Source organism: Stegastes partitus, unplaced genomic scaffold (genome assembly GCF_000690725.1).
Source record: "Stegastes partitus isolate 25-593 unplaced genomic scaffold, Stegastes_partitus-1.0.2 Scaffold11, whole genome shotgun sequence".
NCBI classification, from domain to species: Eukaryota; Metazoa; Chordata; class Actinopteri; family Pomacentridae; genus Stegastes; species Stegastes partitus.
Genome location: NW_007577742.1, coordinates 1,315,934 through 1,331,141, shown reverse-complemented (window position 1 = coordinate 1,331,141; position 15,208 = coordinate 1,315,934). Strand labels below are relative to the sequence as shown.

The following is a 15,208-nucleotide window of genomic DNA, read 5'->3' as shown; positions in this document are numbered from 1 at the left end:
GTAATGGCTATGCTAGTCTTTGATGTTCCATATCAGCATGGAGCTGCGGATGTAAAAAGCAACTGTTAGACTCAGTTGAGGAGGCTGGATTGTACATACAGCATTCAGCAGCAGCAGCCTTTGCCACCTCCCTCCCCCCCCTTTAGCTGCCCTTTTTATTAGTGAATATGGGAGGTTCAGCTTGATTTAGGATGCAGCCTTTTTTTTTTAAAAAACATATATCACAGTATGTATGATGTGTATACGTGTTTGTGATTGGAAGTTGTCACAATCTGTCTCCGAGTATGTGATGTGTATGAATTTGTGAGAGAGAGAGCACCAGCCTTTATTAAAAGTGTGGCTCCGGCACTCACATTCACTCCACCACCAAAAGTGCTTTGTGGTGTTTATCTGCCTCCCCTCGGACACCGACAGCATCCCTCCTCCTTCTGCCTCCGCTGCTCCACTGCCAAAATGCCTCGCTGAGGGGGGAGACAGTTTCACAGCTCTGCTCCCAGTGAAGCACAGCACAGTTAAAGATATACAACATAAGCTAGTGACAGTCAGCCCAGTTCCCATCTAATTTCCAGCTTTGTTAGTACAAGTATATTTGACGGGTAGCGAGAGGGGTAAAAAAAAGTGGTGGAATGACTTTCTACTTGGCATATCAGAAAGATAAAGATATGGTTAATGCAAAACACTTCACGCAACTAAATTGTGTATCCCTGCAAGAGCTTCTCTGTGACCGCTCCCTCAGTCGAGATGCGTGTGCAGGCAGCGCATCATGCCTGGAAACACCCAAAATAGGTAACACACACTGGCATGGAGAGCGTGCAAGCATTCATAGTTTTGCTGTGTACCCCCTCTCTCATCCTTTCTCTCACCCACACTCACTTAGTCTCTCTTCTTCCCTGTCTGCCGCAGCAGTAGAAGGCAGATTAGCTCATGAATAAGTGGATTAGCAGACTTTGCAGCAGGAAACCAAAGTGCTGCTCATATTTGACTAGAACGACTCTACACTGCTATCTATACCTATAGTCTCCCCCCTGGGGATTTAGCATAAGCTATAAATCCTTACACACTCCCACCACCTCACTGGAAAAAGAGTGGCGCTCTTCACAGTCATTGAGCTAGACTAGCCTAATTATAGTGAGCATTTTTAATTGCACTTCACGTTAATGTTTGTCATTTGAGGGACTTCAAAGGTAGATACGGAGCGGTCACAACGGCAGAACGGGCTGCCTTTTTTTTTTTTGTCTGTGATGGTCACAGTAGGACTCACAGTGATAGAAACTACTACTAGTAGTAAGCAGAACACACTTAAGTCAGCCACTTGATTGGTCAGTCCCTCTCAGTGTTGCAGTTTGCGATGGAGTCCGGAGTCCGGGGGATGCTGGTTAGATGCCCAGCAGGGGATGAGTGAACATGGCAGTCAGCAGCAGGATATCAGAGTGGTCTAGTGAGCGTGAGTGCTGGAGCCACACTTTATGCGTTCCTCTGTATATTTTTTAGGGAAAGAAGAAGAAGCGGAAGAGGGAGAAGATGCAGGAAACGGCCACAGGTAAGCGACGACCCCCCACAGCTTTCCGTTTCATCTCAAAATTGGGAGTCACGCCGTCTTTTCATACAGTGCACATCATCTTTCACAGTATGTCGCTGCATATGTGCTAATGGACGCCCCGTAAAGCTGTAAAACAAACAACTAATCTCAAAGTAAAGAGAGATAAAACTGACTGACAGCACGTAGAATCAGCCACTAAACAAACTAATGTCACCTGCTATCTTCACACTGCGCTCAGTAGCCTGACTTGACTCTTTTTGTATACATCCCTCCATCCACTTGTCCTTTGCCCGTCTCCCATCGCTGTCTCCACACATTACACCTACTTTGGGATTAGTCTGTCCATTCTATACGACTACTTACAGATTCTGGGCTTTGCACTATTTGTTTGCCTGCTGCACTATAGTATGTCTTTCTGCTGACCTTGTTTAGCTGCGCTTTTGAGCCTCCTCTTAACACTGCAACTGTAATCCACTGAGAATTACGTCTTAAGTACAAATGTCAGTATTTTTTTATTTCTATTTTTTTGGTCTGTACACTGTGTAGGCCAGATGGACGGCTGTGATCTATGCCGTCCAGATACCTCAAAATTTTTAAAAAAGATGCAATTTTCTGCAGGTACAGGCCAGAGAATGAAAACGGCGTACATCTGAGAATATGGTAAGACAAACCCCCCTCTATGCCCTCCCTGTCTGGTCCACTTCAATATATGTCAAGTTTTCTTTAAAAAAAAAAAAAACTGCTAAACACTGACTTGAGAGTATGTGCTCACAGACTAATCCTAAAAAGGTCCACCCTAACCCTCGCCATAGTCATTGTGTCAGCGGTGTTAAGGCCTGAAGAGGGATTGTGCTTTGTGTGTGGTGTTTGCTCAGTGGCCTCAGCACAAAATGCACTGGATCTCCTATGTGTGTGTGTGTGTGTGTGTGTGTGCAAGCGTGCCCGTGTGTATGTATTTTGCAATGCTTAATTTCAATGTTTTTTACGTGAGCACCGGTTGGATAAAAGGTCAGATGGTGCGTCAGACGATTATTTTTCTTCCCACATGTGTTAGAAAAATGTCCAAAAAAAAAAAAAAAAGAAGTTGTTTTTGAAAAATATTGCTTAATAAATCAGGCAGCTCAGCCACTCAGTTTCCTCTAAACACGGGCTAAATAATACATCTGAAAACAGTTTCACCAGGCCGGAACTTTTCTTTTTTTTTTTTTTTTTACTACTGGTGGAGGCTAGGATGTCAGCTCAGCTCCATATGGACTGCTTGTGTCGCCTTTCTCTGTGCCTTTGTGAAGCGGAGCAGGATCCAGCAGCTTGTTTGGCAGGAACTTAATGAGATGCTATACCTTAATAAGATTTCATGGTATCTAGGGTTTCAGGGTGTCTATAATGCCTTCGTAACAAAGGCACTCCGTAGTCGCTCTCTTTTTTTAACATGTGAAAGATATGTAGAGATATATTGATTCAGTTAAAATGTCAAACCCTCACTGAACTGTCACCTGTCCCTTTTTCTTTATAGAAAGGAGGATTAATATTCCCAGTGTGTGGTAAAGGCAACTCTATTTTCCCTCTCAATCTTCCTTACTCTCTCTGGATCTTTTCTTTTTTTTTTTTTTTTTTGCTCTCCATCTATCTGCTTCCCTTCTCTCTCCCTCCCTGCGAGTCTGGTAGCATCCTGTTATTCCGCTCCCTTTTGGCAGCAGAAAAAGCCGGGCAGATGTGACAAATCTGGTCTTACGTCGAAATCACCCCAACCAGACAAAGGTTTTCCACTTGATCGATTCCTGACCCAGTGGCTCTCTCTGAACCCAAAATTGGGCTGCTTTTCTTTTCTTTTCTTTCTTCCTTTTTTTTTTTTTTTTTTTGCCACAGTCGGTTTTCAAAGCGCAAGCGCTAAAAAGCACTTTATCTCTGATCCAATAATTAGCAGTGCCTAGCCGCAGCGGGATGGACACCCTTGCTGATTCTCAGTGACAGCCTTAAACTAATATGCATAATACCAAGGATACTGCCACAACTCCCCAAGCCCTCAATTTATGCAGATCCCAAAGAGCTGGATTGAGGTTAGCTTGCTGTAGACGCCAAAAAAACATCTTTAAATGAACTCGTTTGTCTATTTCTTTTCATCTGTCCCAGCCTCTGTCCCCATCCATCTCTGCCCTGGATGGAAAACTGCAAAGGAAATTTTGTTAATGAGTTAATTTTGAAGACACAATGCAAACACCTTTTTGCATAGAGGTTGAAACACCGCGATCCATTAGATTTTATTTTTAGCTCTGGTGCTGCCATAATGAGGAATATTCAGCAGAACAAAGTGAAATACTTCAGTGTTGGTAGGTTTTATGAAAGGAAAAATGACTTAATACTTTGTCGGATTGAAATATTTTATGGCTTCTGCTGTGTTTTTGAGGCAAACCAGGAGTTGAGAAGCAGAGCAGTGTTTTACGGCTCGATGTTGGTTCTCTTTGTTATCTTTAGCATGTCAAACAGTGGGCCCACCACACAGCTGGCTCTCACCACAGTAGAATAGCTCTCTGAGAAGTCATTACTCTGACATTGGGAAATTAGAGTTTCCGTCTCTTCCCGTCGTCACTCCATGCTCCGGCCCCTTCTTCTTTTTTTTTTTTTCTTATGCTGACTGGAAGCGTGCACTTTTACTCCTCCTTTCTTCGCTCTTTCTTCACCCCTCTTTACTTTGTTTCTGTCCATTCTGCTTCCTCCCGTGCCGTTAGCCTTTTGTCTGACTAAGCCCGCTGATTCACAGCCTTTGAGATAGTTATCTGGCCGAGACACATACATGCCCCCGAGGCTTTCTCCTGTTTCAGAGACTGCACATTTTTTTCACAGGGGGGAGACACTCCTAACAAAGGTGGCTTTTTAATCTGCCTGAGCGAGGGCCGCTGAGTTGCAAACACTTGCCATAAAACTACGCGTGAGTCACGTCGCGCCACCTTTTTTTTATGAAGGTGTTCTTTTGTCGACATGCAAAATGGATTTCTTTAGTTCCATGCGCTTGTGCAAGAAGTCGCGTTTTTGATCACGTGATCCGGGGACATGTCGCCTTTTGAAGACTGACTTAATGAATACGAATGTCTGTTAAGTGCATCCAGGGTTGATTTCCAGCCACATGTCCTGGTGCAGAAACATAAAAGAAAGTGTTGTTCAGGCAGGAGCTTTGGTGGCCACGCTCTCTCCTCCTCTCTGTTCGTCTCAGTCGTGGCCCGGCTCTGCTCCCTCTGATGTGTGCAGCCAGAAGTCAGCTGTCAGAAGACTTTGATGAGCGAGGAGGGAAGACGAGGAGAGAAGGGGGAGTGAGTGTGTTCGAGGGAAAGGGGAGGGCGAGAGAAGGGCCAGGAGAAAATCCCACATTCTCGAGAGTTCTGAGTTTACCCAATCTCACTCAACTGCCACTCATCCTTCAGTCTCCCTTCCTCATTTCTCTCCCCCTCTCTCTCTCTCTTTTTTTTTTTTGCTCCGTCTTTATTTTGTTGCCTCTCATCTTCTCTCCCTCAGACCCTCATCACTCTCTCACACACACATATCTGAGCAGCCAGCCAAACACTCCGGCTGCAATTAGGCAAGATTCAGCGTCTGCCTCCATTTCCCGAGTCGTTTCAATTTGGCACTGAGCCTCTAGGCCACTGCGGCACAGCCCAGTGCCTCCACACCCCTGCCTTATTAGTGACCTGGGATAATTGGGGAAGGGAATCCGGATCGCAAAAGTGACTGTGGGTCTCGCTCTGAGCGGCACACGGGAGATGAGAGGATGTTTTGAAAACTGTAGGGGGAAAAAATAGAGGTGTTGGAGAGAGATTTGGGCTGAAATCAGAGCGACGCCTCGGCTAATGTTACTGTAGGTAGGAAATGGAATAGGAAATGTTCACCCTAACAGCCCTCCTGTTCTTCCACTCCGCTGACCTCCACAAAGCCGACTCTGTGCAGGGAAAAACCACCCTCTCAGCACTTAGTATATGGACCTGTAATTAAAGCACGTATGTGTGGTTTTAGGCGAAAAATCTGTCACCCTGACAAGGCCGTTTCATCCTGGCCTGGCAACCTCATTTGACACTTTTGAGAAAAGTTGGGCGGCGTAACCCTCATAAAGGATCCTCTCAATGTGTTTACATTCGAGAAAATGGAGATGTAGTGCTCCGATTGTTTAGACTGGGGCTTGAAATTTGTTTTGATTGAGTCACGGGCCTATTGTGTTGTGGTTTGGCCAGCTGCAGTAACAGTATGAGGGTCCAGTCTCGTAGCTTTTTGTGATGTCTTCTCTACTTCCTCTCTTTCTCTCCGTCTCTCCCCCACCCCGTCCTCCTCACCCCCGAGGCTCCTCGAGGCGCTGCGAGCCTCTCGGAAGAGGCGGAGATATGTGACCTTATAAAACGCTCCCCCTCGTGAGATACTTATCTGTGAATAAAAGGCCCCCCAGGTAATGCGGCACAGGCAGGAAGAGGACAGTGGTGCTGAGGGAAGCGGTGTTTATTTTTGTTCTCCTCTCGTCAGTCTGGCTGTTGTTAAAAGAGGCAAAAAAAAAAAAAAAAAAACTTTAGCTCTTCTTCCATTCATTTTCTGCCTCTTTACTTGCCCTTTTTTCTTTTTTTTTTCTCCCCCCCTTTGCTCCTCCTTTTCCTGCTCCACTCCTTCGTCCTGATGGCGAATGTGAGTGGCGGTGGAGGCCTTTGAAGCGAGACCACAGCAGAGGGAACAGTCATTGTGCCGGCTCTTTGAATGTGCTGCACCCCCCCTCCGCCTCCCCTCCCCGACATCCCCCCAGCCTGCAGTGGCTCAGACTGAGCTGTGCGGGGGCACATGGCCAGACTTCAGCTGCCCGGGCCCCCAGCGATGCCGCCTCAGATGTGGGCAACGCCTCCCACTTACCACCCCCCCTCCCTCCTCCCACACTCTCCTGTGCTCCCCTCGTCTCACCCACACATGCCTGAGGTTTTGGGGTTTTGGTGACTCCCCCCCTCCTCCTCCTCCTCATTCCCCTTTTGACCACAACCAGACCCCACCCTTCCCCGCTCTCCAATATTTAACACAGACACCGTCTTTCCTCCTTTTTCTTTTATTTAACCTTTTAGTTTCAGTCCCTCCTGACTCACTTGTTAGTTTCTGATTGCCCCTGCGGAAAAGATGCAACGTCCCTCGAGTCAGCCTTTTCATTGGTGGGGGGTTAGAAATTTCAAAGCGGTTTTTAAGGGGCGATTTCTTTTATGTCGAACGTCTCAGAGGTGGAGAAAGTGCTGACAGTGCAGAGCATTTTGTTTAAAACGTCGGCATCTCCTCCAGGTGCTTTGATTTAGTGGGCCGCCCGTTTTATTTTTCCCTTTTGTCTTTAAGAGCGGCAATGCCACAATTTTATGGAGTGGAGGCTCTTTTGAAAAGGTGTCAGAAAAAAAAAAAGGCAGCTGTGCAATCCAGGCCAAGGTCACTGCCAAGACACGCCACCACGCCAGGCTCTGATCACAACGGTGGACATTCCTCACTAGACTTGACAATTTTGTTGGTTTAAGTCACAGTGAACTGAGCTCAGTGGATGTGGCACCTGGATTTATCAGTGGCCAGAAATCTGCTTATTTTAAGTCATTTGTTTAAATAATGTGAAAGGAAAAAATGCCAAACATGTGTTGGTTTCAGCTGCTTTTTTTGCTCTACATTAAGAAACTGAACATTTTTGGTTATTTGACTAATTGTAACTTGCCATCTGCAAAACTTTACAAACTTCAGATTACAACAAACAAACAAAAACAATTCCAGAAAATAACTCACAGAATAATAGATATCATTTTCAGTCCACCCTGTAAAGCTTCTTTTTTTTTTTCCCTTAAACTTCTTATTCTCACCATCGACTGTATATAAAGGTGAACTAACCCACCCATGGGCTTCCTGAAGAGCTGTTTTGAAGCCCAGTGTTGTGGCTCCAGCCGTCACATTCTTGGCCTGACTCCTAACTCCTAACTAAGCAAAGAGATGGAGTGGAAGTAGAGCTGAGACGGGCCATGGACTGTGCTGTGACGGTTCCCATCCTCGACTCAAAGCGGCTGCACCCTTATATAAAGCATAACTTTAAGTGTTAATACAATTAAAAAGGAGTGCGTCATAAAAACATGTAGCCCCACATGGATGTCATGGACGGGTAAGTTAGCTGTAGAGGCCAGTTGTTTTTGTGTACCAGGCTACAAACATGATCATTTCTGCTCTGAAGTTAAACATTTAAACATTCAATCAATGGGTATTGACTTATTTTTGGAGCCAGCCTCCAGTGGCCATTTGATGAACTGCAGTTTTGGGCTTTTGTGCATTTTTAAAAAAAAATGTATTTTATTTTTTAACCCCAGAGGTTTCTGCTTCGTTCTCTTTTAATTGCTGGGATGTGATATGGCAACAAGACTGTTTAAAAAAAGACCTTAACAGAGAAAATGTTGTGCAGTCTGACAATTACACAAGCTGAATACAAACACTCAAGTGAAGCAAGCGTATTTGAAAGAGAAAACAAAGGTAAATGACAAAATTATGACCTAAACCTTCTTTAGTAAACATCCATCACAGTTTACAGACCAATTTTCTTGTTATACCTGCTGCACAAGCTGTCGCTGTGGGTACACTGTTATTGTCTTACTTAAAGTCGTTCAGTGCCAGCGAGTGAGGAAATGTGGGATCGTGTGCATGAGTGTGTGTTTCAGTTTTACCTCCAAACAATGTGGCTTAGGTAATCTGACTTGACTTTTGGCTTGTTTACAACCCGTAATCATCTGACTGCACTTGTTTCTCGCCCTGTCAGACTTCTTTTTTAGTTCCCACCTTGTTCACAGATCATAACTGATCAAATACATGGACAAAACTACAAAACATAAAAAAAAATAATACACACGTTTTGATGATTTCAAATCCTAATTTAAGACACATATTGCTTTACTCTCTGCTCTCGTTTCACCTCGTAATCTCCCTCCTTTCTGTCTGCCCTGGTAAAGTCTGCACCTCAGCCTGTGCCGGAGATACCTCTCTCCACTTGGCTTATTTTTAGAGTAATTTGTCGGCAGTGTTTTCTTTTTTAATGGCACCAAAAGAAACCCCAGAGCTGCGTGTAAGGGAGCGAGGGAACCGAGGAGGTGGGTGGGTTGCCGGGATGGAGGTTAGGGGGCTATAAGGCGTGTGGGCCCCAGCTGCAGGCGCTTTGATTTGGCCTGGGAGGTGAAAGCGGCGATTGAGGCAAGAGGCTGTGCCAGTTATCTTAACCTCCCACACTTCAAACGCTGGGAGAGAGCTCGTCCGACTCCTTCCTCCCTCTCTCCGTCACGTAGAGGCGAAGGAATTGGGGGAGAGAGAACGGGGGGGAGACTAAACCTTCGCTCGCCTTCTGAACAGAGGAGCGTTTCATTTCCTGCAAAAAAGTCCAGCCAGCATTCCTGAGCGCTAATGTAGAAGGAGGCGGAGGAGGAGATGAAGGGAGGTGAGGGGAGAAGGAGGGGTCAAGTTGCTCCTGAATCCCAGTGTTTGTGTCGGCTGGACCCTGTGAAGCACTGGCCTGCTGCCCCCTACAACCAACCACCACGCAAGCACACACCCCTGCTGTTACAACTGAGCCTTTTTTGAAAGTTGTGCAGACACACACACACACACACACACACACACACACACACTTCTCGCCCGCAGCCCCTCAGGACTCTTCCCCAGGCAGGAAGGCCAACGCTTTTCATGTCTGTGGTGGGGGGAAGGAAAAATGCTCCCCAGGAAACTGGGTGCAGGGCCGGGCGTGCGGGCCGGCTTTGAGATCCTGGGATGAAAAGAGGGAGGGCGGCGGAGGTAAATAAAAGCGACAGGGGCTCTCTCTTTTTCACCGAGCACTGTGTTCTTTTCAGTCTGTGCTCTGTGCAGCTCGGGGTCAGCTCTCCTCGGGAAAGGTGGCCTCTGTCCTGTTCCCTTTTATCCACATGTGGTAAAGCAGTCTGCAGGGTGGTGTGTGCATGTGAGCGCCGTGTTAAGACTTTTGAGCGTTAAGATGCAGCGAACAGCAGGGCTCAACTGACTTCTCTCCTACAAAAACACACTTGGCTTTGCCACAAGGGAGAAGCAAACTAATACCGTTTCTTTTCCTTTTTTCGTCTTCACAAAACATCCATCTTTTTAGTCGCAGGAGGCATCTATCCACCTCTGTCTCTGCCTCTCCACTTTGATCACAGATTCTATTTGATGCTGCTTGGGTCTAAAATAACTCTCCTTGGCTTGTCAATAACTGAAGCTAACTCTGTTATGTTAGCTCAAGCCCAGATCACGAGAGGGAAAAGAACACTTTTGCAGCTTGACAAACAATTTCCCTGTCAGGGAACAGGGCCAATTTCATAAGCTCCCTGTGAAGTGGATTCGGGCAACATTTTTACACATCTGTGTCAACCTGTACCTGAACCGTATTGGTTCGGATAATTACCAACACAGTTCCATGAGCTCTGCTAGTTTTAACCAATTGTGGTGACCCTCCTGTGCACAGAGTGGGTCCACGAGCAGTCGAGTGCCTGTTTCTGTGACGTATTTCGGGTAATTGACACAGTTCCCGAGTGCCCGTTAAGACCGGAAGCCTGTGGAGGTTTATTGGAGCTCACCAGAACACACTTGGGTTAATAAGGACATCTTGTGTTTCTTGAAATTACACATACTGTACGTAGCAGAAATGATCTGTCGCAACAAATAAGTATTTACCACTAACAGTATAAAAGAAAATTCAGGAGCTGAGTGGAAGAATAGAATTGGTCATTTAAGTGAATAATCTAGAAGCACAAGCAGTGTGTGGAAAAAGAAAGTTTTTTTAAGGGTTGAAAATATTTCCCCAAATCTTTGAATTTCTTCATATATTAATTATTCGTCTCTACAATGTCAGATGTGCAGTATTCAAGTTATCAGTCCCAGCAAGAAGAAAAGTTGGCCCACCATCTGCGGAGGCTCTACTAGAACTTTGTGGTGTTTGGACTTTATTATTAGTGTCACGAATGTCTTGTTGTCAGCTGATTATTTGGCAGCAGTAAAACCAGTCTATATGTTCACTGCAGCCACCAACCATGCTGTGGGGTGCGGTGACTTGTGGGATGCACTTAGCTCCGAAGCGGTTTTAGAAGTGTGCAACAAGTGTGGGTTTAGGATACTGTGCTCTGGCTTTCTTCCAATGTACTCTTGTCTGCTACCTATAGATCCACAAATGTGCTATTAAGGGCTCATGACCACAAGTGTGGATACTGGGACGAACCCAGAATTTTTATTTTCCTTGTACTCCCATCGGCCACCTACAGCGGCAGCTTAAATGTCAACCAGAAGCAACACAATTGGGCGCTCGCCTGAGAGAGTGAGAGGAGGAATGAGCGAGGAAGAGCGTAGAGCTGCCAGCTGGGTCACGGCAACCCCCATGTTAGACCAGATCAAAGCCAGGCCGGCCCACATCCTGCCACTGACCTGTAACCCCCTCTGTATCTGAGCGCTCGGCTCAACACCACTGCAGAGGCTTTCATTCAATCAGCTGCAACACTAAGAGGGGAAAAAAACAACAACTAATGATTGATTATGTAGATGGTAATGACAGATAATTCGCCCCTCCCTGGAACGGGATAGCATGCTTGCATGGTGAGACACTCCGGAGTCACTCTGAGTCATCTCGATATGTCGGTCTGGTTTTGGTTTACATGATGTGAATGCGGCCGATGTTTTGGTGTGAGTTTTCCTCCTCTTTGTATGCTGATAAAGTTGCCTTATGCTGACGGCGCGGCTGATCGAACCGTCTTTTTTCTTGTCCCCCGTCTTCTGTTTCATTTCAGGAGGAAAACGAAACAGTTTCTCCACATGCAAAGCGAAGGCAGCAGCTACGGGCCCTCTGCTAGAGATGGAGGCCTGTTAGATTCCATGAAGACCCTTAAAATCTCCAAACTGAAGCCTCCAGTTCTCAGAGGACCCCCCCACCACCACCACCACCTCCAAAACCCTCCGCCCTGACCTCCCCCCTGCCAAATACCCCACATAACCCCACTCCCTTTCTACTTCAACACGGTCATATGCCACCACCACCATCGAGAAAAAGAACACTTCACTGTCTGACTCTACTCCCTTCCTGAAGGCGCCTGCTGTAGAGACACTGAACTGAACTGAACAAGACAATCATGATTAGTAGGAGCACCCTCATGTAACTGCGCTCTGACTGAAAAACCCAGACAAACATCAATTTGACATCTGTGTTTTGTCAGTTTCCTTTAAATATCAGCTTTACTGCAATCCAAGGCACTGCACTGAAAAACAGCAGCAATTGTGATGTGCGCACAAACTTCTGCCCCCCGCACCGCCCAGACACTCCTGTTACTAAGTTATTCTAAGTTATTTGTCATCTCTGTTCCTTTGTATAGTACATTAGGCCGACATTCACTTCCTCGACACCTTCCCCCCTCCTTTTCTTTCTCTCTCTCACTGGATTTTTTGAGACCATTTGGGGTTTCACCCGACCGACCAAACACCTCTTTTTAGACTGCACTAAGGAAGATGGAGGGATCTCATCTTGTCTAAGAAACGTCCTCAAGACGACATTTTAGTTTGTTGCTGACCAGTTGGTGCAAAAAATGGATCAACATTTTTGATTTGCTTTTCATTTTAGACTGAATTTTTATTTTGAATGCTTTTTTGTATCTTGAACCCTCGTTTCAATTTCTTGGTGTATATTTCAGTGATTTTTTTTTTTAATATTGTTTTTTTTTTTTATATAGTGGTATATATGAAAATAAGCTTTGGACACAGGAAAGCCATTTTTCTTGTTGAAGCGTCTTGCAGAAAATTGAAACTTAAGGCTTCTTTTGATAACTATTTGTAACAAATAGTGACCTCGAGTCTTGCTCAGATGTAAAATAATGCTCAGTATGTGTACTTTTTAAAACTGTCAGGATATGTCAATTTTCTTGGTATTTTTGCAGGCAACATTAGGACAAAGGCGAGAGTGACAGCTCAGAGGCCTATATTTTATTGTTCTAAAACATGACAAATGAAGCAGATATATATATTTACCCCAGCACTTGACAGTCTTTCTTTTATTGCAATGGACCTTTGTCTTTTCTCTCTGGTAGCTAATAGTGTGGTCTTTAGCCATGTTGTTTATTCCATGCAAACATCTCTGTAACATTTTGATTTTAATGCTCTATTTTAGTATTACTTGATGAATTCCTTTTTTTTAAGAAAAAAAATATCATATTTTGGGTCACTGTCATCTTGGTGTAGCATTATGCTTCTCCAAGCGCTCATATTTGAACGGTTTCAACATGTTTTTTGTTTCGTTTTGTTTTTTTGTTTTTTTTAAAGAAAAATAAAAAGGCACCGTTGGCTCATTGGATCACTTGTGTGGTGGAAATACCGGAGCTAGATGTGCCAGATGTAACAGTCTGTGTGTCGTCCTTGGAGATTCTAGTTCAGTAACTATGAGCTGCAGTGACACGTGGTGGCGTAACGCAGATAAAACAGACTGGACTTAGTTTTCACATCTGTGGGGAAAAAAAAAAAAAAAAGACTTTGAAACTGACAAGAAATAAAATTTTCAAACAGTGAAGAGAAAGTTGCAGCATCTGAGTTTAAAAAGCTTTCAGTTGGTTCACAAGTTGATTTCAAGGGGAAGAAGCCGCTTTTTTCCTGTTTCTTACTGTAAAAATTAGACGGTAAACATTTAACAGATTTAACAGACTTTGACTAAAACTCTGAAGGTAACAATTAAATTTTTTTCGGCACAAACAACAGTTTGATGAAAGAGCCAAGATCAAAAGGAAATTCTATTTATAGAAAAATGTAAATTGTGCCTCTCCAACCCTTTCGAGACATTTCAAGTGAAACAGCACCACCTTGTGTTGATGGTGGGTTAACGGGACAACTTTAAGAAACCAAGTGGTAACATGCAAAGTTCATGAAAGCCCTTGACAAATAATTTATTCTGTACTTAAAGTCCTTTTTCTTTATAAAACTGATGAGCTTGTGTCATCATGTTTAACAACCTGATGTCACGTGTGACACTAAATAAAACAACTAAATCCCTGTTTATCATGGACAGACATGGCAGGAATTACAACCTTAATAGAACGATTAACTGACAAATTATGATGTTAGGAGCTTACATTTTGAATTGATTAAATACTACATGTGTTTTTGTTTACCATTGCTTTAAATGGATGTTTTGAGCTTGTGCAGCCTTTAATTCTAGAAGTCTGTTTTCACATTTTTTGTGGTCATATAAAAATAGAATTCAAAATATGGACGTATAAGATGATTTAAATAACTTCTTTGGAGGCCATTGTGGCTCAGGATACACAATAAACAAGCGTGACGTGAAAACTCCAGGGCACATACACTGAGAATGGACTTTTCATCAAAGTACGAGACATCTTGTTGAACATTTGCATTAAAAAATTTCCATACACAATAAAGTTTTCAATAATTTTTCAATAAGGTGGAAAGAGCAGATACAATCGATGATTTTTTAACAAGTAAATCAGCTGGTCAGTCTGTCATCTGTCCTCTATTTCCTTCAATCTATAGACAAAAAGGTCAGAACTTGGTTTTGTTGTTAAAAAGAGAAGTGCCCTTGATTTTAACCAAGAAAGGGGTGATTCAGAAAAGCCTTCTGAGGCAAATTCTCCTCATAAGTTCATGTCAATTTATTTTCTACTTATTGCTCTGTGCGTGCATTTGTCACTTTTTTGCAAACAGAAAAAAAAAAAAAGAAATTCCCAAGATACAAACAGGAAGAGAAATAAAACTATTTTTTTGGTTTGTTGTTAATATGTTATCAAATTTTTTATGAAAACAAACAAACTCTGACCCCTTGTTCTGTTTTTCAAGCCCAAAAATCAAATACTCGAATAAACGTATGATACACAGATGTTGAAGGTTTTTGCATAGGAACCACATTAGTCATAAAGCTTTTTTTTTTTCTTTAAAGAGCTCCTACAGTAAAAACCAAGGTGTTGTGTTTTCATTTGTTGCATGCCCACATGGTGTTTTTATGCTAGAATACACATGATGAACAAAGTAAGAAGTCCACACCATGACTGAGCATTTCCACCGTCACACTGCAGCATTCCAATGACAGTCAAAAACATGGATCCAGACATCTGGGAACCGGTCCTTTCAACTTTTCATAATTAAGATTTTGGTGTCATTATTCTTTTTAGAATCAGCTTCTGGGTCATATGGCGCATTACTCCAATATAACAACGTATCATTGTGTAACTCACAGTAGTTTTTGGCGTTTCAGTTGTAGGTGAGCTGGATTTGCCATTTTAAGTCAGAAAGGGATTATTGTCATGAAAAACTGATTAACATCTAACTTTGATACTCTTTTTACATTGTCTTCACTTTCCATTTGATACAATATCGCATAATATTAAATATAGCAAATAAGAAATGTTTCAGGCAAAGTTTAAAAGATGACTTTCCCTTGCACTGTCTTACGCAGCACAATCATCCATCCATTATCTATACACCGCTTAATCCTCACTAGGGTCGCAGGGGGCTGGAGCCTATCCCAGTTGACTCAGGGTGAAGGCAGGAGACACCCTGGACAGGTCACCAGTCCATCGCAGGGCTACACTTAGAGACAGACAACCAAGCACACTCACATTCACACCTACGGACAATTTAGAATCACCAATTAACCTCAACATGTTTTTG

At 43.8% G+C, this 15,208-nt stretch overlaps 1 protein-coding gene across 2 annotated transcripts in view; it reads left to right on the top strand.

The window, feature by feature from the left end:
- LOC103361279 (lymphoid enhancer-binding factor 1-like) overlaps positions 1-12,931 on the top strand; it is a 43,626-nt gene extending 30,695 nt beyond the window's left edge. Inside the window, exons 9-11 of one of the 2 annotated variants that reach the window (XM_008287328.1) lie at positions 1,498-1,540; positions 2,159-2,200; positions 11,335-12,931. In XM_008287328.1, the coding sequence (XP_008285550.1) occupies positions 1,498-1,540; positions 2,159-2,193 (78 nt within the window). In that variant the 3' untranslated portion in view covers positions 2,194-2,200; positions 11,335-12,931. Of the gene's footprint in view, positions 1-1,491; positions 1,541-2,158; positions 2,201-11,334 lie in introns of both variants that reach the window. The other variant, XM_008287319.1, reaches the window with a different exon arrangement.
- The last annotated feature ends 2,277 nt before the right edge of the window (positions 12,932-15,208 follow it).